At 42.8% G+C, this 27,743-nt stretch overlaps 1 protein-coding gene across 1 annotated transcript in view; it reads left to right on the forward strand.

The window, feature by feature from the left end:
* Nucleotides 1–20,162, forward strand: part of ATP7A (ATPase copper transporting alpha) — a gene marked incomplete in the record, with an annotated part of 42,153 nt that extends 21,991 nt beyond the window's left edge. The window contains 18 exon segments of the mRNA XM_029283480.1: nucleotides 669–832; nucleotides 1,924–2,085; nucleotides 2,599–2,675; nucleotides 2,830–3,055; nucleotides 3,885–4,118; nucleotides 4,826–4,917; nucleotides 5,288–5,415; nucleotides 5,516–5,670; nucleotides 5,984–6,118; nucleotides 9,118–9,312; nucleotides 9,464–9,646; nucleotides 12,290–12,503; nucleotides 14,647–14,793; nucleotides 16,446–16,588; nucleotides 16,826–17,029; nucleotides 17,844–17,961; nucleotides 18,384–18,486; nucleotides 19,364–20,162. Of these exon segments, the coding sequence (XP_029139313.1) occupies nucleotides 669–832; nucleotides 1,924–2,085; nucleotides 2,599–2,675; nucleotides 2,830–3,055; nucleotides 3,885–4,118; nucleotides 4,826–4,917; nucleotides 5,288–5,415; nucleotides 5,516–5,670; nucleotides 5,984–6,118; nucleotides 9,118–9,312; nucleotides 9,464–9,646; nucleotides 12,290–12,503; nucleotides 14,647–14,793; nucleotides 16,446–16,588; nucleotides 16,826–17,029; nucleotides 17,844–17,961; nucleotides 18,384–18,486; nucleotides 19,364–19,640 (2,957 nt within the window).
* Between the last annotated feature and the right edge of the window lie 7,581 nt (nucleotides 20,163–27,743).

The following is a 27,743-nucleotide window of genomic DNA, read 5'->3' on the forward strand; positions in this document are numbered from 1 at the left end:
CTGCTAGAGTTTTTCCAAATTTCATTTTCCATATTTGTGGAAAATAAAAAGAAACACTTGTAAAAGGAACCCCACAAATCAAGGTGTTGGGGAGCAACAGCACCACATCACACCCTGGACCTGGGCCATGAGATGTCTTAAGAAAATCAGTTTTACACTGACGAAAACAGCAGTGTGGTGTGTTTACTCAGGACACTTGATTGTACAGCATACTGATTATTTTTTCAGTGTTTTCCCCATGCCATCACTCTGCTAAATAACTAATTCCTATTCAAACCACTTAGTAAAGCTCCTCATCTTTCCTATTACCTATTTCCTTATCTTCTTATGACTATAACTTGGTGCCTTGTATCTTATGATTTATATTGTTTTATTTGGTATCCTAGTATGATGTATGTTGTTTGCTTATTTAGTATCCTATCATTATCATTAAGTGTTGCATCTTATGATTTATGATGAATGTATTTTTATGTTGACTATGATCATGATTTATTACTGTTGCTTATATGTAAACTGAGAACTTACGCACTGGAGACAAATTCCGTGTGTCCAACCACACTTGACCAATAAAGAATTCTATTCTATTCTATTCTATTCTATTCTATTCTATTCTATTCTATTCTATTCTATTCCATTCCATTCTATTCTATTCTATTCCCTGTTTCTAGGAATATGCTCTGTGCTCGTTGCCCTGATGGCTGGGAAGGCTGAAGTGAGATACGACCCTTCCATCATCCAGCCCCCGACTGTAGCAGAGAGGATTAGAGAACTGGGGTTTGGTGCTCTGGTGCTGGAGGATTATGATGAAGGAGATGGCATCTTGGAGCTGGTTGTAAGTATCAACACATATGCAGTTTTTATACCACGTATGAAAAGGATGGAAGCACTTGAGTAGCTGCAGTATAGGAGGGCTTCTTAAAAACGTGGAAGTCCTGCTGCTTGTTATGTCTAAGTGAGACCATATTGAAGTGGTAGAACCAGCCCTCCAACTCCACTTTTAGTTCTTGTTCCTCTTTAGGAAATCTTTCCCTGTCTAAACATGTTTAGGTGGAAATGAATATAGTGATCTTTCCCCCTCAAAATTATAACAAAAAACCATTTCATTTTGCTGTCATATCTATTTTTGCCTGGGTGCCAAAAGGTTTGGGCATGTTTCTGTTGCTGTTTCCAAGTTTCTAGCCTTAGTGGGAGATTTTTTTTCTTTCCTCAAACAGAAGTGTGCTTCTGTATATTTGCTTTTTTCTTAGTGTCCACATCAGTTTTTCCCCTGTTGGTCAGGAAGGCAAAGAGTGCACTTCGCAGGGTAGGGCTGTATGCAGACTGGGAAACACAACTGCTAACTGAGAGAATGGGTGGGTGTTGAAATGCAGAGAAAAAAGCTGACTTTCTCAACTCCCCTGGAGTTTTACTCTTCAGTGGATGGTTAAAATTCTTAATCATAACTATTTATCTGTGCCTAGTTTCCATTCTGCAGGGGGAAAAGGAGTGATTTGTTTGTTTGTTTTGCTTGTTTCCCGCCTTTATTATTTTTTACAAACAATTCAAGGCAGCGAACATATCCAACATACTTTCCTCCCCCTATTGTCCCCACAACAGGTGAGTTAGACTGAGAGAGTGTGACTGGCCCAGGTCACCCAAATGGCTTCCACGGCTAAGGCTGGGCTAGAACTCACAGTCTCCTGGTTTCTCACCTGGTGCCTTAACCACCAAGCCAACTGACTCTATTTACCAGTTTGAAGAGCAGAACAATTACAGAAGCAGAACAAGAGTAGTGATGAGCTAGGAGAAATCTTAGGTTAGTTTTTTTTAGGGAATTCTATCATCTTTCATCACAGTTTCCTCTGATTCATTATTTATGAACTAGGCAGGCAAAATTACTCCTTAAGAGACAATATTCTGCAAACAAAGGTTTTTCTCTCACAGGTAAGAGGGATGACTTGTGCCTCGTGTGTTCATAAAATAGAATCCACCCTTATGAAAACGAAAGGGGTTCTGTACAGCTCGGTGGCTCTTGCAACCAACAAAGCACACATCAAGTATGATCCGGAGATCGTTGGCCCACGAGATATCATACAGATTATTCAGGTAAGTATTTTTGTCAGTACAGTTTTGCTTTTTGCAAGCTTGCTGTATTTCATTTTATTTACTAGATTTATTTTTTCCATAAAAGTCATTGTAACTAAGTAGAGGAGAACTCATTGAAAAAGATACTGCATATGGAAGCTGGTTTGAAGTTAGAATTTTGTGATCCCACTTTGTAGATATAATAACATGCTTAGGACAGAAACTTAGGTTCTCCCGGTTTGGTTTATGTTCTTATTTTCCCAACCCCCCTTATATTTTCTTATTTCTCATGTCTGTTTATTTACACTATAAGCTGCTGCTAGTGTTCTATCGTTGTTAATTGTATACCCTTCATTCTAAAGCAACATGTTTTGGGACAATGGTTGTTGTTAAATAATATGCGGAAATGTCTAAACTTATAAAACAGCTCTGACGAAGAGTCAGTTTCCCTTTGCTGGCAGTATATATATGTCTTACTGATTTTAGCTAAGATCTGTGTGGAAATGTGCATCTTCACATTATGTCTCTTTCTAGAATCTGGGATTTAATGCTACATTGGTAAAGAAAGACCGATCTGCTAGCCACTTGGACCACAAGCAGGAAATAAGACAGTAAGTCCCTTTTTGTGTTTATTTATAGCTTTGCACGTTTCTTGGAACATGATTTTTTCCCATGACAGTATACTATATACTGTCTTTTGAAGTTTTTACCTAACTTCTTAAGTTATGGTTTATTCTAATATTATCTTGTCCGCTTATTATTTAGGTGGAAACGGTCCTTCCTTGTAAGCCTCATTTTCTGCATCCCTGTAATGGGGCTCATGATTTACATGATGGTGATGGACAGCCACATGTCGGCCATGTACCAGGCTTCTAACCTGACTCAAGAAGAAATAGAAGCTCATCACCCATCAATGTTTCTGGAGCAGCAAATTCTTCCCGGGTTGTCAGTTATGAATTTGCTCTCCTTTTTATTGTGTGTTCCTGTTCAGGCAAGTAGAAAGATATGTTGGTCATTCAGATGATAGGACATAAATGTCATGCCCAAATTCCTTTAAGGACTAATTGCAATACTTAAACTTGAAACACTGACTAGTCTCTTTGGAGAGTAAGAGTAAGAGTGCTTGTAGAGCTTAGGTGGAGCACCTGGTTATGTGGATTGTGACTAGAAAGTACAAAATGTCCAGTAGGCGTCGGCCTTTAAAGTTCACATTTGACCACACTCTTTCACTGCTCCCACCAAAAAACTAATCCTAGAGGTAAAATAGTTTTCCTTTTCTACTCTTTTGAAAGAAAGTCAAAAGTATTTTTTTTATCATGGCATTTCAAGCATCTCTGTCAAAGTTTTTGTTTTTTTCAGTATCATTTTCCCTTGATATATAGTGGGAGACTTCGCTTCCTGGTGAAAAACCCCTAGAACTACTAAACAAAATACATTTCACAATTATTCTGAATTTTCTTCCTAAACCAAACATTTGGTGGGGGGTGGAGGGTAAAGGAAAGGATAGAAGAAGCAAGGAGAAGATGGGAAATAACAGTGGCCCTGTTCAATTTTGCCAGTGAGGCAGAGCAGCCTCACAAGAAGAGCTTCCCCTGGATCTCCCTGCTTGCTCTGTCATCTGCCTCTTGGGAATCTGCCGCCTGTCCGTCATGCCTGGGGCAGGCTGGATGTATCTTCTTGAGATGCCCAGCCTCAAGACTCGCAAAGAGGGAAGAAGCATCTGTGCATTTTCTCCTGAAATTTGGCAATGAACGATCCTTTTGCTGCCTGATTTCTCTGTTTCAGTGTAAATGTCCTGCTGATATTTGCTCTTCTTACAGTTCTTTGGAGGCTGGTACTTCTACATTCAAGCTTACAAAGCACTGAAGCACAAAACAGCCAATATGGACGTGCTGATTGTTCTAGCCACGACCATCGCCTTCGTCTACTCCTTTGCCGTTCTTCTGGTTGCAATGGCTGAGCGGGCAACAACCAATCCAGTGACTTTCTTTGACACCCCCCCCATGCTCTTTGTGTTCATTGCGCTGGGGCGCTGGCTGGAGCATGTGGCTAAGGTCAGGGGAGAAGAGCTCTTCCTCCGGGTCAGAGGGGCGGGTGGAGGGAGACCGTGGAAACGCTTTCAAGTTAGCTGCCGTGTTCCGTGCTTACCTGCGTTTAACTCCGATCTGGGTGTTATTAAAAAACATGTTTCAATTAAAGAGAATGCATATAACAATAATCTAGTACTACACACGAGCGCGAGCGCGCACACACACACTAATGAACATCACACAAATGCTGGCTGCATCCCTCTCCTGCACCCTTTCTGCCTTTTTGAAGAAGGTCTGGAAGGGAGTTCAGGGGCCTTTGTGTGCATTCAATTGACTCCCCATTGTGCTTCCTCAAGAAGGACGTGGAGGAAACGAGAGAGGGGCAGGGAGGTGAGGGGTCCGGCCATCGCACTGGGTGCCACCTTTAGGGACTTTAGTCCTCAAATTTGCTCAAGCTGGAGGCTAATGAATTTTTTTTTTAATCTACCAGTGACTGGCATTGTAAACAGTTAATAAGCAAATGTATTTCGAATAAATGTCACACTCCTAAAAACAAATGCCAAATGAAAGAAAAGATTATGTTTTCCTTGGAACTTACTTAGATTTTCTCTTTCCTTGCTCGCTTGTGAGGAAAGTCTCTCAGCTAAAGACTTCTTGTTTAACCCGTGATTTTGATGCTTGCAGTGAATTTCTTTGGTGCCTTGTATGTAAACACTTTTTAATCTTTTTAGGGTAAAACATCAGAGGCCCTTGCGAAGCTAATTTCACTACAGGCAACAGAAGCAACTATTGTTACTTTAGGTCCAGATAATATCCTCATGAGGTATTTCCAGTTCTGTGGTGGTTTTTTAATGAAATGTTTATATGCTACAGTGGTTCGTCCCCTGTAATTGCCTTGTAGTCTTTATTTCTGTCTTGCACCACTGAAGGTAACATTCTGCCTGTGCAGCTCAGTGTAAATTATAAATGTTTGTAAATGAGACAAGAGGAGCAACCCAACATGGATTTGCATATAAACTCCCCAAAACATAATTTCAGCTGGGAATGTCTTTACATTACTGTAGTCTCCTGCAGATGAAGAATTCTTTGAACAGGAATTTAAAAGAAAAGGGCATTTTGTTGTGCAGGATTTAACAATCGGAAATTCTACATCGCTTCCATTGCTAAGTTTGAATGTTCTGACTTCTCTGCAGTGAAGAGCAAGTTGATGTTGAACTAGTTCAGCGGGGTGACGTTGTGAAGGTGGTCCCAGGTGGCAAGTTTCCCGTGGATGGCCGAGTGATTGAAGGACACTCTATGGTAGACGAATCGCTCATCACAGGCAAGCTGGAGGGGCTTTTCATGGGCCCTGGACTCCGGGCTGGGGAGAGGGAAATTGTCAAAGAGTGCCCTTCGTTTTGTTTTATTTCTGATATACATAGGTGAAGCAATGCCTGTGACCAAAAAACCCGGCAGTTCAGTCATAGCAGGTTCAATTAATCAAAATGGATCCCTGTTGATCTCTGCAACCCATGTTGGGTCTGACACTACTCTCTGCCAGATTGTAAAGCTTGTGGAAGAAGCTCAGACATCAAAGGTATTTTGACTCATACGTTTAGGTTTTGCTCCTGTTCGATGGCCATGGCCATGATTCAAGACAGCAAGTTGATAGCTTAAAGTCCGCAGAATTCCGCGTCCCCTTTTTTTTGGGCCTGCCAATAATTATAGCATCAGCAAAGTATGAGTTAAATACCTTTCTCACTAAAAATCATAACTAATCAAGATATCAGTTATGTACATGTATATTATTTATTACAAATCTGCAGGCTAAAAGCCAAGCCAGCTCAGCTTCAAAAAAGAATTAATGTTGAATTAATGTTGCTTCTTTTTCTCTCCTTCCCTTGCTTTAGGCACCAATTCAGCAGTTTGCTGACAAACTGAGTGGCTATTTTGTTCCTTTTATTGTTGGTGTTTCTGTCATCACACTTCTTGCTTGGATTGTGATTGGTTTTGTCAATTTTCAAGTTGTGGAAACCTATTTTCCTGTAAGTTTCTTTCCTTTTGTTTTTAATTTTTGTGAAGAAATGACCTGCACAAGGTTCCTTCTTAGGCCCAGGACTCTTACAATGTTATGGGTTTCTTCTGAATAGTAAACAACCACTTTTTGCTGATTTAGACAACACACTTCCTAAAATGTCATCGTATAAATCATGGTGGGCCATCTATTGGGGGGGGGAGGTGGTCAAAAAAATCAATATGGTGCCAACAACTATGTAATTGATGCCCCACATTGTAAGGACCCGCTTCAAAACCTCATCCCAAGAAAGCAGGACTCATGGAAGACTTTCATTCCAAAAGGAACTTTTATTAGGAGAAGCTGACAGCAGGCAAAGAAGGCAGGATCTGAGGGGTTCCTGCTCAGATCAATAGGTTAAAAAAGCATCAAGCAAACCCCACCCCAATAGTTTATCCTGTCAGTTCAAACTAGCCAATCCCCATGGGTTTGGTCCGCTGTGGGAACGGAGCTGATAACGGAGTCCTTCCCATGCCTGTTGGGTCTTCGCACCTTTCTCTTCCACCCGTGAGAGATAAGCCAGATGGCCGGAGGCACATTCCTTTCTCACCCCAGATTGACATCAAGGGGAAACAGTTCAAAGAGCAAGCTGATAGAAATAGCAGAGAGGATACATTTTAACAAAGCAAAAGGAGAAATAGTGCATTCCCTGGAGCCTCCCCCCTCCCCGCAGGAGAATGACAGAACCCACAGAAAGAACCCGAAAGGAACAGAACCAACCCCCTCCCCAACCCCATGCACATGTTTTTTAAAAAGGGTGGTGCTTTGATCATGAGTCACATCTGTCCTTTTGACATTTTGCCCCCCCCCCCCCCAATGCCTGCAGGAATACATTCTCAAATTGGTTGAAGGCTGATCAACACCCCCAGGATCACTTGTTCTTAAGGGTACTCTTCAATATCTTCATAAATGACGTAGATGAGGGAATTGAAGGGGAACTCATCAAATTTGCAGATGACACTATACTCGCAGGAGTGTCCAACATCCCAGAAGACAAACTCAGGATCCAAAAAGATCTTGACAAACTTGAACAATGGGCCCTGTCCAACAAAATGAGTTTCAGTGTGGAGAAAAGCAAAGTTTTACATTTAGGCAGGAAAAATCAAAGGTACAAGAACAGATTAAGTGAGCCCTGGCTCAAAAACAGTAACTGTGAGAGGGGACCTTGGAGTCCTGGTTGATGATCACTTGACTATGAGCCAGCAGTGTGCAGCAGCCGCCAAAAAAGCTAATACAATCCTGGGTTGTATAAACAGAAGTATAGAATCAAAATCACATGAAGTATTAGTACCGCTTTATAAAACCCTATTAAGACCACACCTGGAATACTGCTGCCAATTTTGGTCACCATATCACAAAAAAAGACATTGAGAGTTTGAAAAAAAATCCAGAGAAGAGCAACTAAGATGATTAAACTTAGACTAAAACATACGAAGAATGGCTGCGGGATTTGAGTTTGGCTGATCTAAAGAAAAGAAGAAATAGGGGAGACATGATAGCAGTATTCCAGTATTTGAGGGGCTGCCACCAAGAAGAGGGGGTAACGTTATTCACCAAAGCACCAGAGGGAAAGACGAGAAACAATGGTTGGAAACTGATCAAAGAGAGAAGCAACCTGGAATTAAGAAGAAACTTCCTAACAGTGAGGACAATTAAGCAGTGGAACAACTTGCCTCCAGAAATCGTGGGCGCTCCATCACTGAACGTTTTTAAGAAGAGACTAGACAGTCACTTGTCTGAGATGGTATAGGTTCTCCTGCTTGAGCAGGAGGCTGGACTAAAAGACCTCCATGGTGATACTCTAATCTAATCTAATCTAATCTAATCTAATTAACCAAAGGGTTACTTTTCTTGACTATTGTTCATATTCCCTATATTATGTATGATAGATCAATTTGAATTTAAATAGCAAAAAAAATAGGAAATACGATTCAGATGCATTACTTCATATAGTGTTGTTTTTAAAATGCTGCTTTGATTGCATTACTTACATTTACATTTTTGCTGATTTTTGCCCAGTATTTAAATGTGATTTATGATCATCTTCTAAATGCTAATAATTGCTAATAAACATGCCTGAAGATGTGGCTGGAAGACACTACACTTAAAAGGAGTTATGTGTTCTAGTAAAGAAGAAAATGACCTTTGCTTGCACAGAGGAACACTTATTTTATAGGTCACAGAGTGGGAAAAGGACCGTTTTGACCATCAGTTGATCACCTGATTAAAAAAGAATAAATTGTGTACAGAGGCAATGCAAGTTCACACTTTCTGTAATATTTTTTAATGCTGTATCACAACATTTAGTTGTATTCATGGTGGTTAGTGATATGCTTATTGTTGCACCCTATTTTATGCAGCCCTTGGAAGTTACAGCAAGAGGTATTCCAAAGTTCCAGGGAAATCTCTTGAATGTTTCTCTTTGCTGACATTTGAGGTCTGACTCTAGCCTGATAGTGTAGTGGCTATTCATATGGTCAGATGATCCCAGGCCACATTGGTCCTCATAGGCCTTCGCTGTAGAGGAGGCAGCAGAGTCCTGAGAGTCTATCAGAATCTTTCTCTGCCACACCTTCTACAAGATAAAATCAAGGCAGAGTTATTTTGAGTTTGTTTCCCACACTTTCCTTTTTCCCACACTTCTCCCTTTAATGTTTCATAACTTTCTACCGCTTCCCGTGGCAAGATCTGCATTCTTTCACACATAAACAGATGATCTATAAAATCAAGATGTTTAGATTCACACTTCACATAAATCTGTGGTCAATTGAATAAATTACAGTTGGCTGGGTTAATACAAAATGCTAAACCATACACCATATTTTATATGCCACAACTGATGAGTTCCCATAATTCGAAGCCAAAGAAATCACATTGAGGGCAGCACAAGATGTGACTTCATCAAACTTTGAATTCCAGCACTTTCTTTAAAATAAGTGCCCATTCAGTCCTCTCTCTGTGTGCCAACAGGGCTATAATAAGAGCATTTCCAAAGCAGAAGTCGTGATCCGCTTTGCTTTTCAAGCCTCCATTACCGTGCTGTGTATTGCCTGCCCTTGTTCTTTGGGATTAGCAACGCCGACTGCTGTGATGGTGGGAACTGGAGTAGGAGCACAAAACGGCATCTTGATCAAAGGTGGAGAACCGCTGGAGATGGCACACAAGGTGAGAAAATGGAATGTCCTTTTTGCTTGAGTGGCAAAGGCAAAAAGATCTTACATCTTAACTTTGTCCAAGAATGTTATGAATCCCCCCCCCCCAAGTATTTGCTGTTGTTTACAACTCTAAAGAGTGTGGCTGTATGGGTGTTTTGCAGGTTAAAGTTGTGATGTTTGATAAAACAGGAACCATCACCCATGGAACTCCAGTGGTGGTGCAGGTGAAGATGCTAGTGGAGAGTAACCGGATACCACGCAAGAAAGTCTTGGCACTGGTGGGAACAGCAGAGAGCCACAGTGAGCACCCTTTAGGAGCAGCAATCACAAAATACTGCAAACAGGTAGAAGAGTGGATCGTAGAACATAAAATCAGAGGTCTTCTAGTCCAGCCCCTGCTTAAGGCAGGAGGCCTTATACCATCTCAGTCAAATGGTTGCCCAATCTGTTTTTGAAAACCTCCAGTGATGGAGCACTCACAGCTCTGGGAGTCAAGTGTTCTGTTGATGAATTGTTCTCACTATCAGAAAATTCCTCCTTAGTTTTAGGTTGGATCGCTCTTTAATGATCTTCCACCCATGATTTCCTGTCCTGTTCTCCAGTGCTTTGGAGAAGAGCCCCCCCCCCCTTCTTCTCTGTGAGAAGCCCCTCAAGTACTGGAAGACAGTTATCATGTCCCACCTAATCCTTTTCTTTGATAGGCTACAGATACCTAGGTCCTCCTGCGATTTAGCCTTCAGATCCTTTATCACCTGTATTGCTCTTCTCTGCACACTTGTGTGGTTTCAGTGTCTCTTTTGTGTCATTGTGGCCAGACCTTTATACAGTATTCAAGTGTAGCCTCTCTAGAGCATTGTAAAGTGGCCCTGTCACTTCTCGTGATCCTGATGTGATCCCTGTGTTGATGCAGCCCAGGATTGCGTTGTCCTTTTTGGCAGTTGCAGCACACGGCTGGCTCATACTTAAGTGCTGGTCCAGTGGGGTCCCTGGATCTCTTTCACAGCTGCTACTGTTGAGCCAGGCACCGCCTGTTTTACACTTGTGCATTTGTTTTTTTCCTGCCTAAGTGCAGGATCCTGCTTTTCTCACCACTGAACTGCATCTTGTTCGATAGGGTCCAATCCTTAAGTCTATCAAGATCCTTCTGAATCTTGAGCTTGTCTTTCAAAGTGTCAGCAATTTCCCCAGATTGGTGTCATCTGCAATTTGATGAGTTCCCTTTCTATCTCCTTGTACAGATAATTTATGAAGAACAGGGAGCTTGGAGTCCTAATGGACGATCACTTAAACATGAGCCAGCCGTGTGCGGCAGCAGCCAAAAAAGCCAATACAATCCTTGATTGTATAAACAGAGGCACAGAATCAAAATCACAGGAACCATTAGTGCCGCTTTATAAATCCTTAGTAAGGCCACATCTGGAATACTGCATCCAGTTTTGGTCACCACATTACAAAAAAGATGTTGAGACTTTAGAAAAAGTACAAAGAAGAGCAACTAAGATGATTAAAGACCTGGAGACAAAAACATGAAGAACGGTTGCAGGATTTGGGTTTGGCTAGTCTAGAGAAGAGAAAGACTAGGTGTACATGATAGCACTATTCCAGTATTTGAGAAGTTGCCACAAAAAAGAGGGAGTCAACTTATTTTCCAAAGCACCAGAGGGCAGGACAAGAAACGATGGAAACTAATCAAGGAGAGAAGCAACCTGGAATTAAGGAGAAACTTCCTAACAGCGAGGACAATTAACTAGTGGAACAGCTGGCCTTCAGACATTGTGGATGTTTTATCACTGGAGGTTTTAAAGAAGAGACTGGATAGTCACTTATTTGAAGTGGTATAGGATCTCCTGCTTGAGCAGGGGGCTGGACTAGAAGACCTCCAAGGTTCCTTCCAGTTCTATTCTGATTCTGGTGTTGAAAATACTGGGCCCAAGACAAGAGCTTGAGGCGCTCCGCTGGATGCTTCCCTCTGTGTAGATGTAGTTCCATTGAGGACTGCATGCCGAGTGCAGTTGGTCAGCCAGTTATGAAACCATCTGGTGGTGGTACTGTCTATTCCACTTTTTTTTTTCTTACCAAGAAATAGACTGTGGTCTATTTTGCCAAATGCCTTATTATGTCCACAACATTTTGCTGGTCCACTAATTTAGTCACTTCATCAAAGAAGGATATACGGTTTGTCTGGTATGATGCATTTTAACAAACCCATTCTCGCTTCTAGTGATTCCCTTGTTCATTTTAGGTGCTCATAAATCCACTGCTTGATTATCTTTTCCAGTATTTTCCCAGGTATTTATGTCAAGCTGATTGGCCTATAATTTCCTGGATCCATTTTTTCCTCCTTTTTGTAGATTGGTACCATGCCAGCTCTTTTTCTTCCTCGCTGCATTTATTTTGAATACAGACTTCTGCCTTTCCGAGAAATTCCTCATTCTCACGGATGAGACTCAAAGTGGCTAGACAGGCCCGTAAAAGTCTAAACCTTCCACTTTCTCCTTTATTAATCCGAGTTTGCACTTGGTGCAGATCTTTTATGATGTTAGGAATTGTCTTCACTAACATGCACTGGTGAACAGTTCTTGAGTCATTCTCCCATTTTCTCATTCTTAGCCTAACTCACCCCTCAGGAGCGATAAGAGTACACAGGAAGTAAAGTGAGATTTAAACATGCTACCTTTGCTCCTTAGAAAAAAAGATGGGTTCAAATATAAGTAAAGCACGGGCAGAAGGTACAAGATCTGTACTTTGCTAGATATTTCAGATACTTTAGGCATCTACTGTAATTCAAAATTGCTTGCAGATGTCCCTCCTGGAGGTCCTCATTCCTTACATGTCCTCCAGATTTGGGAAGGCTTATTATTGCTCCAAGCACCGCTGTATTTTATTCCCACATCTTGTATTGGAATCTGTATTTGGAGCTCTTGTTTCGAATGATGGTCCTGCTTTTGCCCAGGTGAGTTTGTTGTGTGGTCCTTTCGTTTCTCCAGGAATTGGATGCAGATACCCTTGGGACGTGCACTGATTTCCAGGTGGTGCCTGGCTGTGGGGTTAGCTGTAAAGTTACCAATATTGAAGCCCTCCTGTGCAGCAAGAGTGAAACTGTAGAAGAGACCAATGTCAGGAACGCTGCTCTAGTGAGCATGGAGGAGAAGGCTGAGCCACTCATGCAGCCAGCTTTGATCATCAATGAGCGGATACCAGGTGAGTTCATGTGGGCTTGTAACACCTGTGTTCTTGGCAAGGATTTGGCTTCTGGAGAGAGGAGGGGGGCCAAAAGCCAACAAGTTCTGTTTTCTGGATTGGCATGTTAAGCCTTGTAAGGCAGTTGTGTAGTAATGCTTCCCCATTCATTCTATGTTAATTCACAGCCAAACACAACCATGTGAATAAAATGTTCCTTTGTTCCCAACAGGAAGCCGCCTACTAGGCAAGGACTTATATTGCTACAGAGATTCTGCTTTCCAATTGGCACAAGTTACATAATGATGGCCATTAAATAGCCTGCTTTATGTAATTGGAATACAAGAGTTTGCAAACGAAGCCTGGGGTCCTCTTGGTTTTTTTTTTGGGGGGGGGGGAGAGAGGTTAGCAAAGGACAGTTGGGCAGGATTATCTTATAGCTGCCCCTGGGCTTTACTGGCCCATTTGGGCTGTTCTGAGAATGGAATCTGGTCTAGATACATTTGCTTTGGGCTTCAAAGAAGCCATCATTTTCCAATTCACATGTAGAAGAAGAAGAATCCTAGGCAGAACTGAAATTATTTTTTTGAATGTTAAGTGATGATCCAGGCTAGTGTCTTCCTGACCAGCTTTCTGAGACTAATTTATTCTGTGACCATTGAAGGAAATGCTACTGACTTTGCACAATAAGATGTTCAATAGCTTACAGGGGTTTTCATTTCATTCTGCAGATGGAGGGGACAGCTGATTTTTCTGGAAGACAGTGAGGTTCAAATACATGGGAACATAATTAGGCATAAAATTATATCACTTAAGAGCTTAAAACAGTCCGACCAGAGTCACATGACTTTGATTTTTGTTTTTATTTATGGGCAATCGTAATCAGGCTAGTTCAGGTCTCATTCTTTCCTTAGCTAGAAATAAAGAAAGATTCTTATAAAATGGCAGTGCCATTTATTATTAAATAGATATCAGTAGAAGTTTGGTAGCATCTTTTCCAACCAACAAATATTATTTAAAAAGCACAAGCTTTTGTGAGTTGCAGCTTCCTTGATTAGATAGAATGGCAAGACTGATGTATGATTTAAATGATGATGAGATAGGGAGTAGAAAGGAAGAAAATGGTTAGTTTATGAAGATTCAGGATACATGTGAGACAGATTATCTAGTACTGTACTTTATCAGTTAACAACTGTAATATGTTAAGAACCATTGTGTGTGTTGAGATTTCCTGAGATAGCATGACACTTTTTAGTGTACATGAGTTCAGCAACCTCTACTTCAATTATGTTATAGTTTCTTTTTTCCATAATGGCATCTATGCGATCTGCTATGGGGTGTCTTGAAATGCTCTGGTGCTACTTTGTTCTTGTTTTAAATCCTTGTTTTGATGACCAACTTCTGTCTATTATTCATTTTGTGCATCTGTTGTGAGGTATACCTTGTGAACATCAGTAGTATCTGTGAGAGGAATCTAGATGTCCTCATGGTCCACCACTATATATGAGCCAGCAGTGTGGTACAGTTGCTAAAAAGGCCAATGCAGTCCTAAACTGCCTTAACAGAAGGACAGCATCAAGATCATGAGAAGTGATAGTACCGCTCTATACTGCCCTAGTAAGGCCACACCTGGCATACGGCATCCAGTTCTGGTCACCACAATGCAAAAAAGATGCTGAGACCCTAGAAAGAGTGCAGAGAAGAACAACAAAGATGATCAGGGGTCTGGAGGTTAAACTATACAATCAATAGCTAAGGGGACTAGGAAAGTTTAGCCTAATGAAGAGGAGGCTTAGGGATGATTTACCCTCCAAAACATCTGAGGGCAGAACAAAAAGCAGTGGGTGGAAGCTCGTTAGAGAGCGATCCAGCCTGGAACTAAGGAGAATTTCCCTGAGCTATTAGTCAGCAGAACCGACTGCCTCCCAGGCTTTGTAGGAGCGCCATTGCTGTGGTTTTCAAAAAATATTGGGCAACCGTTAGTCCAGGATGGAATAAGGATGGGGCTCCTTCCAGCCCTATGATTCTAAATCCCATATCTTTTAATAACATTTCTTAGCCTGAAAGGGTGCAACATATTTCTGTTTTTTGGCTGATCTTGACTAACACTGTTCTTGGTGTTAAATTGTTCCTCTTTTTGGGATAATGGAAATTTTCCTTTCAGACACATGGATGTCTCACAAATATTCTGTTCTCATTGGAAACCGAGAGTGGATGTCTAGGAACGGCCTCCTTCTCAGGAGTGATATTGACGAAGCGATGACTGAGCACGAGCGCCGAGGCCGCACGGCCGTTCTTGTCGCTGTGGATGGTAGGCTTGAGGATTTGGATAGTCAGTGTTTTAGTTTAAAAAGGCCGAAGGAGATGCAGGGAAAAACTGGATGTGTTGAAACAGTTGGGCAGGATAGAAATCAATTGGGGGGGGGGATTATTTTCGAAGATGCACCTCATAACAATTCCAAACTACTCCAGAGTAGTTCTGAATGAGCATTTAGGAGTATTTATTTCATTTACAATAAATATAAATGCACAGTCATTTGACATTTTAAAATTTGTTAATCATTATCATTGACTATTTCTCTTTAAATAACGCAAATATATAAACTATCAAATAGTCTTGCCTTCAAATATTCAAAAGAGTTGATTCAATATGAGATGGACAGCAAATAAATTTATTAAATAAATGTAAATTGATTCTTATTAAACTCTTTTAGAAATAAAATATTCTGTTTGTTTCATTGGAATATTTCAATTGAATTTATTGGCCTCAATTGAACGTCACAATGAACCAGGGTTAACCCCAGCTTGGAGGATCCCAGTACCTTCTTGCTTCCATTTGCTTAAACAAGTTTAGGATTATTCTCTGTGAAGGTGTGTCATGATGTGCAAGTTGCGCCCTCCCTAGACATATACACATTTCCTGTGACTGTATGTTTCTAAAGACTAATTTTATGGCTGGGTGATTTTTCACATTTTCCTGCAAGAAAAAGCTGAAATAATGATTAAGTTTGACACATTTATTTTGCCTAAAAAATGAGAAATCTCCCCCCTCTTGATTCTTCACTGCTGCCCCTGTCTCAGACCCCCAGAAGAATAATTGCCCCTCCCTTTTGCAGATCTGTACCTTGTTTCAGTATTTACAACTGCAAAGAAGAGGAAGGTAATGCTTGAGCCTCCACTGGCACCCCCCCTGACTGATTCTGAGGCCTGAAGCAAGCCTAACCCAAGACTTTTTTCTCTTTTAATCCTAACCACGTCTTTGATTTTAAGTAACTTTGGCTCCTGGAAATCCTTCATACCATTCATATAAATCAGCGGTTCTCAACTTATGGGTCGCGACCCCATTTGGGGTCGATCGACCATTTCATAGGGGTCGCCAAGCAAGGCTGTCTGCCATTTTTTCCCCCCTTTTCCGGCGGGTGCCTTACCTCCCTTGGGCTGGGCCAGCTGGTGGTCGGCCTGCTCCGTCTCTGCTGCTTGCCAGCTACGCCTCGACCGGCGCAGGGGGCGGAACCACGCCTGCGCGGCGCTCCCGGGCAGGGAAAGTCCTCGACTTACGACCGGTTGGGGGTCGCGGCATTAAAAAGGTTGAGAACCACTGATATAAATGGAAATCATTCATATAAATGCAACATGATATATTTTTAAAATTTATGATCTTCCAATGCACCAGTGTTACTACTTTGTCACGCCGTTGTTTGTAGTCAGTCTGTGTGCTCTTGTAGCAACCAAGTGGCCCACTATTATTCCTCTTTAAACTTGTAGGCTGCCTGACTCTCAACAACTGTGGGCAGCTCACAACAATCAATAAATGGATTGTTTTATTGTAATTTATCAATAAAATCAGTAAAAGATAAAAATATAACTAAGTCAGATCCCAGTAAGTTTAGGAAGAAACATAATGGGAAAGTAGGCCTTCTCTAGCGGCATCTGTGCTTTCATGGGAACATGTTTGTCTTCTAGGGGAGTTGTGTGGTTTGGTAGCCATTGCTGACACTGTGAAGCCCGAAGCGGATCTCGCTGTACGGACTCTGAAGGGGATGGGTTTGGAGGTGGTCCTGATGACAGGGGACAATGGCAAAACTGCCAGGTCGATTGCTTCTCAGGTAAGCTGCTGGATGCCCAAGGGTTCCTTTGACGCCTCCAAGGCTTCATAATGCAGTCAACTTACGTTATATTTTCACTTTATCTTACATAACCCTCACTGATGATTGGAGATACGCCTTTGGAAAATCGGAATCTCTTGAAATGCAAGGTGGTCTTGGCTCACCCTGATTCCAGAGCAGAGTGCTGTTCCTGTGTCCTTCCTTTGGGGTTCTCAGCCTTCTCCCTTTTGTTTTTAGGTTGGCATCACAAAAGTATTTGCTGAAGTGCTCCCCTCCCACAAAGTTGCCAAAGTGAGGCAGCTGCAGGAAGAAGGAAAACGGGTGGCTATGGTGGGTGACGGCATCAATGATTCCCCAGCCCTGGCCATGGCTAATGTTGGCATTGCCATTGGCACGGGCACCGACGTGGCTATAGAAGCAGCTGACGTGGTTTTGATCAGGGTAAGTTGTGCGCTGGAGGGGAAGACTCTGCCCGAGAGCAGAGTTAGGCTAAGCCTGCATCAATTCGTGCATTTCCTTTCTGAAATGGAGAGGAAAAGTTATGTGGGAATCCAAAGGGCTTTAATTCAAGCTCTGCTTGATGGAAGGGTCCCTGTTCAAGGTGCCCCATAGGACACCTTCAAAGAAGGGAGCTCACTGCCTCTAGGCCAAGGGTGGCTCAGGAATTCTGGGAGTTGAAGTCCACGAGTCATAAAAGAGCCAAGGTTGCCTACCCCTGCTCTACGTTCAACTCTTAAATTGCTCTTACTTAGAACGTCCTCAGAGCACATCTTTTCTTCATTTGAGTAAAGAATGGATAATGTTTTGGTGGCCAGAAACCCTGTTTTGATGAAAGGGGAAAAGGCCCAGTGGGTAGAGAGGTGGCACAAAGTGAGCAGGCTAGAGCCAGGATTTTTAAAGATTATTTTCTATTTCCTTTTCTGGTAAAGTGCTTATTTATCGTTTGAGGCCTCTTCCATCTGACCTTAGGGACCCATTTTGTGTGTTACTTCTCCAGATGAGAGCCAGAAGCCCAGCAGTCTAGTGGGAAGTAGATTAAGGGAAAAGGGATGCAAAGCAGACCTGGGGGTTATAGGTTGTCCAGCCTGTCCCCTACGTGTTTTGATTATATATGTATTTCTAAAATGGTCCAGTGGTGTTGAGTTTGCTGAGGTCCAGAAAGTGATGTAGCTTTGTTAAGTGTTACCAGGAATCTAAAGCGTTGATTGATAGAATTAATCATGTTAAGTAATTTCTGAAACAACATATTTTGCAGAATGATTTGCTGGATGTGGTGGCAAGCATAGATTTATCACGGAAAACCGTTAAAAGGATACGGATCAACTTTGTCTTTGCTCTCATATACAATCTTATTGGTGTTCCTGTAGCTGCAGGTATGCAATGTTTCTTGGTGTTGAACTGCTGTATGGCATCCTCCACAAAAGGTCTTTAAATTGATGTGCATCCATCTCTTTAAGCAAAGCAAAAAGCTGCGGGAAACGTTACCTGAGAAAAGAAGCATTAAGTGGGCATCAGATTCCAGACTTTCCTCCCACTTTGCTTCAGTCAGTCTAGGTAGAGAAGGAGCAATTCTTGAGTTTAGGGAGGCAAAATAAATTTGGATGGGTAAGACATTTCTTCTGTGCAAGTGGCTTCCTGAATCCCCTCTTTTCGATTTGGGTTCTAGTTTCTCTTCTACCCCCCCCCCCCCAGTGACAGGAAATAGTTGTGAAGATGCTTCACGCTCTGTATTCCCATTGGTGCTTCCAAGTTTGAGTTCCGGCGCTCCCTTGACCTCTGGCGTGCTTGGCCCTAGGTGTCTTCCTGCCGATTGGTTTGGTTCTGCAGCCTTGGATGGGATCTGCAGCAATGGCAGCCTCCTCGGTGTCCGTGGTGTTGTCTTCTCTGCTGCTAAGACTGTGAGTAGCTCTGCAGACAGGAGGGGAGGAGCACCGGGTGACGTGTGCAGGAGAGGGGGAGGAAGCAAAACCACCGCTCATCTTCAGCCACTGCTCAGTGGTTCCATTAGTGAAAGGCCATCCAGAGCTTGATCTTTAGCTAAATGACGAGGAGAAGCCAGAATACATTTTAGTCGTCTGCCTTCCTTGTGGGCCGTATCCTTGATTGATTGATTGATTGATTGATTGATTGATTGAATTTATATACCGCCCTATCTCCCTTACGGGACTCAGGGCGGTGAACAGGCGATAATAAAAACCACAATAAATATACACAAATTTCTGTCTAAAATCAAATTAAATAACAGGCCTGCTCTAAAAATACCCCATAGTGGAAGAGCTGGGTATCAAGGACGGCAGAGTTGCTCTCTAGGTCTAGAGCACTGGTGGGTTGATGGGAGAGGAACCTTAGGAGAAGCTGCAGGCAAAACCAAGCAAAGCAGACTGGGATCAGAAGAGGCCCTCTCCTTGGGGGAAAGGGAACCATGCTGCCTTCAAAGTGCTCTGGGCCATCTCTGGACCAGGAAGGCTTGTAATAATGTCATGTTAAACAAAAATGTTTAGTAAATGTTAAAGCAGGAAGGAAAATCTTTTGAGGCTATAAAAGCCATAGCAGAGAAGTAACGAAGTTTCTTGACTGGGAGCAATTTGGTGGAAGAGTTGTGTCTTCAAACTTTGACACAAAGTTTGCTGCTAGTATCCCTCCCCCCCCCACAAATGTAAAAGGTGCCAAAAAGGTCAGCCTCACACATGGGGCTCTTGGGGCTGTAAGGTCTGGGCAATCCCTGGCTCAGGTTTTCAAGAACCACCCACCAATCTAGGTTATATTCCCCTTTAGTTATAAGAAGCCTACCTGTGAGAAGTACGAGCGCCATGCCTGCACCCAGGTGAGGTGCAAGAGCACTTCAGAAATCAGTGTCCATATTGGGATTGACGATGTTGGACCAGGGTCTCCGAAACTGAGCCTCATGGACCGAATTATCCACTACAGTCAAGCCTCCATCAGCTCCCTCTTCTCCGACAAGCGCTCCCTCAGCAACATTGCCCTGAGCGAGCCTGACAAGCATTCGCTTCTGGTTGGGGATTCCCGGGAGGAAGACGACACAACCGTGTGAAGAGGTGGAGCAGGGCCACGGTGTCTGCTGTTCGGGCATCTCTTGTGCTTGACCTGCTGAGCTGAATGAGGGCGCTCTGGGTTTTCTGCCCAGGGAGATCAGTGTGTTCCACACTGTTTTGCTCCTCTTAGCAGCCAGGATGGGACAAAAGATTCCAAAATGTAACAGAATCTGGAGCTACAATACTGAGTTGCTTTTCAAGTTGATTTTTTGGGAAGAAGCCAAAATAACAATATCTTCTGGTTGCTACAGCTCATAGTTTCTAGGTCTTGTTGTTATTTTCCCATTTGCCAAAGAAGTGTGCCTTACTTCTACCCGGAAGCAGAGGCATTCTCAGGAAAGGTCACGTCTGGATCTGGGAAAGAGCAGAGCAGTCCTCTTCTGAGCGCCTTGCCTCTTTGGCCAACTGCAGATTGGACCCTCCTCCTCCTGGGGCTGCTGGAAGGCAGTCAAGCCCTGGTACCTTCTGGGCCTCAGCAGGACTCCATCTTTTCTACCCCTTCCCACTCTGTCAGGTCTCTCCCCTTCTTTCTTTGGGTGGGAGTCCAGCAAAACCAGCCCTTCCTTTTTCCTCTGATCATCATCCAGACCCCGGAAGAACTCAAATTGCCAGTTGCCTCCCTCTCGTTCCCGGCCCTTTTCGTGGGCTCCTATCCTGCTAAGGATAATATGTCAGGCTTGCATAGCTCAGAGGATTCCGAGGCAGAGGGCTCTTGCACCTCCCTGCAAGATCTGTCCTCCTCCAACACTAACTGCAGAAGGCAGATTTGGCTTGATTATGAACAGCTGTTTGGAGAACAAAATTGGCCTTGCAGAAAACTTTTTGCTTTCATAATTTTGAAATAGTGAGTGCAAGAATTAGCCTTCTAAGATCCATGGTGTCTTTTTACCTGATGATGAACTTGTCTTCATTTAAAGCAATCAATCAGAATAGAGCTGGAAGGGACCTTGGAGGTCTTCTAGTCCAGCCCCTTGTCAGTGAGCAGTGAGATCCACTATCAGGGTCAAAGTTCATGAAAAAATATTTATTTAATTTTCAGTTTTGTTTAAGTCACAAAATTTAGGCATTTTAATACCCCTTATAAAACCATTTGGAATGTACAGCTAGAGAAAAATAGCCTAAATCATAGCTTTTAAAAATCCTTTCTCCTCTTTTAGCCCTCCGGGAATGGCCTCCAGAAGAGAAGAGAGAGGGCTCAGAAAATTGCAGGGATTGTGCTGCTGACAATACACAAACGAAGAACTGCAAAATTCTTGGTAGATTAGTGAAAATCCACTTTCAGAGATCTCTTGCACTATTTATTTATCTTTCCTGGGAATGCACACAAAAAGCATCCTCAGTGGCCCGTTGCATCCACTAAGGATTCCAAGAGAGAGTGGGAAAGTAAGATTGTGTTCAAAAAAACTTTAGCAGGGAGAATTAAACATGTCCTCCTGAAGGCCTCCTTCCTACGCCTGTTGGACGCAGGTTTTAGCTTTCTAGAGCAGAAGTCCCCAACCTTTTGGGCACCAGGGACTGGTTCCATGGAGAAAGGTTTTCCCACGGATCAGCAAGTGCGTGGTTTTGTGTGCTGCCTGAATCCCACGGATGGGGCTTTGCTTGTTTGTGTGGACCGGTTGCTGGCATGCCGCAGCCCGGTACCGGTCCACGGACCGGGGGTTGTGGATCCCTGATCTAGACCCTGATCCTGATCTTAACTGGAGTTTGATCGGGTTGTTAGGAAACGTGGCTCAGGTCTGGCTTACCCCTTTCCAAGATAGCACTTTCCAGATGTCTTTGGATTGTGGCGCCCGGCAACCTCAGCTGGGCCAGGGCATTGCAGCTCTTCCCATTCTCCTTGCTGGCCAGAAGACGGGCCCATGACAGGAGTAAGCCTCAGCTTTGAGGAGGGACCGTTGGCTGGCCCAGGCTCGGGGGGAGAACAGGCACTGATGCTTTTGAGACGGAGCAAAGTAAGTTTGGTTTTTTAAAAAGATCACATATAAAAAATTCTGTTCACAGAGCGGGGCATGTCTTATTATATATGGATGTAATCTGCCTCAGTTTAGTCAAATGAATTTCATAGTATGAAAACTGAAAATTCACATGGCGAACTGAATTTCGTAGTTTCAGGAGGAAATCATCCCTTTTTTCTAAATATCTTTTCTCATCCAGTTCTCTGCCATCCTGGCACGCTTTGGTAAGATTTTTAGAGTCTTTATCTTGATATATTTGTTAATAATGTTTTATACTTGGTTTTGTTTCAAAGAACCAAAAGTTGCTTCTTTGCCTTGAATGTACAATGCTCATCAAAAATGTAAAGTTACTGTTTCTAAAAAAAAAAAAAGTTTCTTTCCTGCCTCAAGCACGCTTGTTTATCAGGAATCTTAAATTATCAAATGTCAGCCTAACAGCTTCAAAAGCTGATTTTAGAACAAGCTATGCATTTCATTTAAATATATTTATTTTTGTTATTTGCTTCTGGTAGTTCCATGTATCTGAAACATGTTTTTCTGATTTATTCAAAGCAGACATACATGCAAGACAGGATTTTCCCCATGTCATTCCTTCCCGTTTTTCTCTGGCTTTAAATTCAAAATTCCCTTCCCTTCCTAGCTGGGTGTCCACTTCTTTTAAAACACGGCCATCCATCTCTCCCTTTGGTGTCCACCTCTATGCATTTCAAGCAGAACCCATTTTTTTAAAATAAAAATGCTGAAAAAATGCTCCAGGGAGGCCAGAGTGAGTGATGGCGCTTTTAATGTCTTTTAACCTCTTAGGTCTTCCAAGCCAGCCTCCATCACCTTAAAATGCACCGGATTTACTTCCTGGTTTCTGGCATCCAGCAGCATGGCTGGTGATAGTGCAAGTTGCAGTCCCAGCATTTCTTCAGGCACCCCAAGCCCCAAGGGGGGAGGCCTCCAGAGCAAGCTTCTCACGCCAGCAATGTGCAAATAGTTCTCAGCTTAGCAACCATAATTCAGACCAGAATTTTGGTCATAAGTAATTAACAGTCGTAAATTGAGGCACCCATATTACCTAACCCACTTTTTCAACTGTTTTTACAGTGGTGATTGAGGGAATCACATGGTCATTAAATGAATCCATTCTCCTGAATGGACATTTTCCCAAAAAGCATTGCAAACTGCAGTCACATGACCCTAGGACGCGTCAACTAGTTGGTTGCCAAGCACCCAAAATGAAGTCATTTGTGCGTGTGTTTTGTGTGTTTGTGACATTTTATGACAACTGGAAGTACTTTACAGCTCTAGTATTACTGGTCACAAGTCAAGGATGACCTATCTATCTATGTTATGCAAACATACTTCAATGCATCCAAAATTAAAATGATGCAGGGATTGTTTTATTGCATTTATGATGGAGATTTCTGAAGGTTTTATGTCTGTTCTGCAAATTCCATGGCGGCAGATATTTTATCTGCTGCTGCTCATCCCAGTCTTGTTAAGGAGGTCTATCTAATACAGACACCAGTTGATCAAACATTTTGGGTAGATTCAGAAAACAGCAAAGAGTCATTCTTCAGATTCCTTATGGTGATCAGAATTGTTTTTCACAAATGAAGGCAAATGTCTTTCCCTTTTTCGCCAGTTTGAAAAATTAGTTAAAAAGAAGAAGAAGCTAGAACTGTTTTTGCCTCTCTGAGCCTCTTTGCTTCCTGCAGTCAAAAAGCTGAAGTCCCAGATCTGCTGATTCCGTTTTCAGGAAACAGTCCAAGGTTGCTAAAAGAAAGCTAAAAAGAACTTTAAGCAATCTTGTGCAATATTAGTTTATATGAAGCATATGTCAACGATCTTCTCAAGAATGTGCCTTCACTTCTATAAATGTTATGCTGGAGCATTAAATGATGTGTTAAATTTTTCTTTTAATGATACTTTCTGTTTAGAACAATATATTGTAGCTAAATATTCTCATCCGTCAGAATTATTTATTGCATTCTTGAACCTAGTCTCCTTTCACAGAATTAAGGAGGATTTGAAAATCACAGTGTCCAGTGATCTCCCATCCAGGCTTCTGGTTTAAATACTTCTGGTACAAGAGTGGGCACTGCAAAGGCAAAATGGTTCACAGTTAGATAGTAGGAAAAGTTCCCTTGCAGCATTAGGATGAAATCAACTTCCTTGCATTTTTAACCCCCTTGTTTCTGGTTCCATCTCGTGGAGCAGCTCTGAACAATTCTGCCTCTTCTTCTCCATTTCAGCCTTCAGGTCCTTGAAGGAGGTCATCATGTCTCCCCAAAGTCTTAAGAGAAGGTTGAGCATACCCAACGCCTCCAACTTGTGGAGGGCCACAAATTCTCCACCAGAAGGCATCCCCCCCCCAAATATCCTAATATGCTTTTCCCTGACTTTACTAAAGAGATCCAGCAATGCAGAAATACTGCTCAAGGGAAGAAACATCAATATTTCAGGTTTCTGGCCATCTTTATCAAAATCATCCCATGCTTATGGATAGTTCTTGGTTAACAATAGAATTGGTACAGGAACTCAATCGTTAAGTGATATGATCATAAAGTTCAGTGACACAACTGTGTTAACTTAAAACAGCCATTCCAGTTGCAATTATTAGGGGAATCCCTTGCAGTCCATTAGGCATGACATCTCATGATTCCCATCTGTGATTTCCTGCTGTCTTCCCCAATGACTTGTTGGAAGCTGACAGTGGTCATTAACTAAGAGCTGCCTTGTATGGAAGCTGAAAAAAATCCACCTTAATTCTTGAAACTTTTGTGAAACCCTTTAAATTATTTGCTATTACATGAATTCATTTTCAGGTTACTAGATTTCTTTATCTGTGACTCATAGTGAATTTGTATTGACTTCAGACCAAAATATATAACTAAAAGTATGTCAGTTGCTATATCCTAAATAAAATTCTGAACACGCTCAAGCAGAATACTGTTTTCATCCCTTTCCTAAAGGATGAAAGAAAGACTACTCTTCTTGGAAGGGGGCAAGTTGTTCATAGTGAGGAGAGGGTGCTGGCATCAGGTTCAACCCTCCCTAGTTTGCACAAATATAAAGTGGGGACATTCAGACTTGAGTATTTTTGCTAGTATATCTGTTCCAATGAAAGTAGTCCTGACTTACATGGTATTGGTTTCTTTGTCTGGTCTATTGTAGGACTGACACGGCGCCACCTAACACAGTTTTCTGTGGTCTTAACAATGACAAGGGTCACTGTCTTCATTGGTTTTTGGGCAGGAAAGGATATAACTAGCAGATCAACTAAAGATGGCTGAAGGATCTCTTGGCCAGCATGAGTCAGAATTCTCAGATTACTTATTCTTCCGGGGAAGTGTGACTCCTCCCAGAGCAGCAGATGGAACCAGAACAATATCTCCATCTTGCTGAAATTCAGTCTTGAGCCTATCTGTTCTGACCCAACTAACACACAAGGCAATGGGTGTGAGTAGAATATGTTTCTTGCACCATTCATTATAACAATATCTCCAAAACTCCCCCGTGTCACAAACTCCCTGTCAACCCACGGCATTAAAGAGCAAAAGAAACTCCTGGGACATTTTTTCTCCAAGAGTATAACTTTACTGAAAAGCCTTATGGGTACAGAAGTAGAAAAGCCAGTTCTGACGTTTTTGCATGCAAACAGCATAGGAAAACTTTTCCTCCCCCCCCCCCCAACCCAGACCTCCCATTGTCCACCAATCTATTGCACTTGCTTTATTCTGGAAACGGCCTGTCTGCCTCAGACGGTTCTTTCAGGCGGGACACTTGCATTCCAGAGGTCCCTCCCAAACCTCCCTTACATTCCGATGCCTTCCCTCCCCTTCCTGTTACTGTTGTCTGGTTGTGAGCAGGGTTGTGTAGCAAGTCAACCATGACACTCCCAAGCAGTTCAATGAATAAGCAGTTCTTTGAGTGCTTCTGGGTCCCGTGTCTGATGGCCCCTATTCCAGCTCATCCTTCTCCGAATCAGCAACCGATGGGGCCATCACAGTATCCTGTCCCACCTCAATTTTCACAGCCTCCAGGCTCTGGGTAGGAATTTCCACCAAGTTTGCTTGGCCTGTGGGGATGAGATATATTGATGATGCTTAATTCCAAAGCAAAGTTTTATCTATTCTGAGTGGTTGTTTTATGTAGAAAATAGTATATGGGTGAAGGCTGAGCCTGGGGCAGCCTGCTTTAGTGTCCAAGACCTCGATCTGCTTCCAATACCACTCCTTCCAAGTAGAATTGCTGCCTTTACAAAGGAGAGGGACCACTATAAAACAGAGCCTTCAATCCCCAAGCCTTGCGAGCAGCCCCAAAGGATACCATACTGATTGCTATCCAAAACCATTGAGTATCTTAACAAGACAAAGAGTGGTACGCCACTGCCATCTCAAGTCCCGCTGTCAGTCGTTTACAACCGTGACCAACATTGTTTCCAGCTCAGGCCCCGATAATCCACTCATCCAGGACATTTCTTCCCGATGCATGAGAAACCATGTACAATGGCCAGCAGAGGGAACTGCTTGGTCCTACAGAATCCAAAAGGAACGAGTCAGCTGGAATAATGCTATTGGCCAGCATTTTGCAGACATAACGAATGCAGAGAAGTATTGGAACTTTACTGTTTTCAATCTGCCTTAATGTAGACCAGGGGTAGTCAACCTTGGCTCTTTTATGACTCGTGGACTTCAATTCCCAGAATTCCTGAGCCAGCTTAGCTGGCTCAGGAATTCTGGGAGTTGAAGTCCACGAGTCATAAAAGAGCCAAGGTTGACTACCCCTGATGTAGACCCAAAAGTGGTTCATACTGACTGGACATCCTGTTCACATCCAGCATTGCTTCATCTCCTTCACCGTTGATGGCAGAAGGCCCCCTGGTGGGAGCTTAGCAGAACAGCTCCCAAAGTGTCCAGCTGGATAGAGTAAATTGAGCAGGAATGTATCCATGTACCCAGAAGAGGTCACCTTACAAGCCACCCTTCTCCCTTCTGGTGCCATACAGATGAGTTAAAAATGCATCGCCACCAGCTGAGACATTTCCTAGAAGATGGGAAATTCCAGAGAAACTCCCGTTTTACGCACACACGTATTAACATAGAGTTGTCTGACAACTCTAAAGAGTGTTTGCTTAAATGTGGTCTCGGTATTACAGAATACAGCATAACAGAGTTGGAAGGGTCCTTGGAGGTTTAGTCCAACCCCCTGTCCAAGCAGCAAACCCTATACCATTCCAGACAAATTACTCTCCAATCCCTTTATTATTTATTTTATTAGCAGTAACTGGCCAACTTTGTGTGTGCTGCGAAGTTGTCCATCAATCTCGACTCAACAGACTTGGGAACCAGAAGATCATATACAGAATTGGATAAAATTGCTGAAGAGAGAATTTTGCAACCCTGGAATTGCAGCATGTAGAGCAGAGGATCACACGGGCTTCCTACCCCGATCCTGAACGTTTCAACCATCAGAAATGGAACAGCAGCAGCAAAAGGCCAACAACAGCAATGCTCTTTTCCCAGTAGAAATCCAGAATGATGCTGGTGCAAAGAATTCATATCGTGTACACCCTATTGCCGTGGTGGCGAACCTATGGCATGTGTGCCAAAGGTGGCACACAGAGCCCTCTCTGTGGGCACGCGCGCCATCGCCCCAGTCCTAGGCCTTCAGCTGGGTTTTATAAAACCTTTTCGCTTTAGGCCTCTGCTGCCGTGTGCAAAAAAAAAAGGTTCAATCAGTCAATTTCAACTTCTCGCGGGGAAAAAAAGATCTTGCAAAGTTGGAATTGATTGATTGAACTTTTTAGTCCCACCTAGTCTGCCGTTACCCTCGCAGCCATGCCCACATAATGGGCCACGCCCACCCAATTGACCACACCCACCCAATGGGCCATGCCCACCCGGCACCCGATGATACATAAGTGGGTTTTGGGTTGCAGTTTAGGCACTCGGTCTCTAAAAGGTTTGCCATCCCTGCCCTATTGAAACAAGATACTTAACAAGATACAAACACAGTTTGGTTGTTGTCTATTCAAGCTCACTAAAGTGATAAGAAGTTTGCCTTGGGTTGAATTCTGTGCCTAACTTAAGAGACATTTGTGCATCTTGCTGTCGCCTCCTGGGATATTTGTGGTGCCAGTTACTTATGGGTCCT

Source organism: Protobothrops mucrosquamatus, unplaced genomic scaffold, assembly GCF_001527695.2.
Source record: "Protobothrops mucrosquamatus isolate PMUCROS unplaced genomic scaffold, P.Mucros_1.0 scaffold108, whole genome shotgun sequence".
NCBI lineage: Eukaryota > Metazoa > Chordata > Lepidosauria > Squamata > Viperidae > Protobothrops > Protobothrops mucrosquamatus.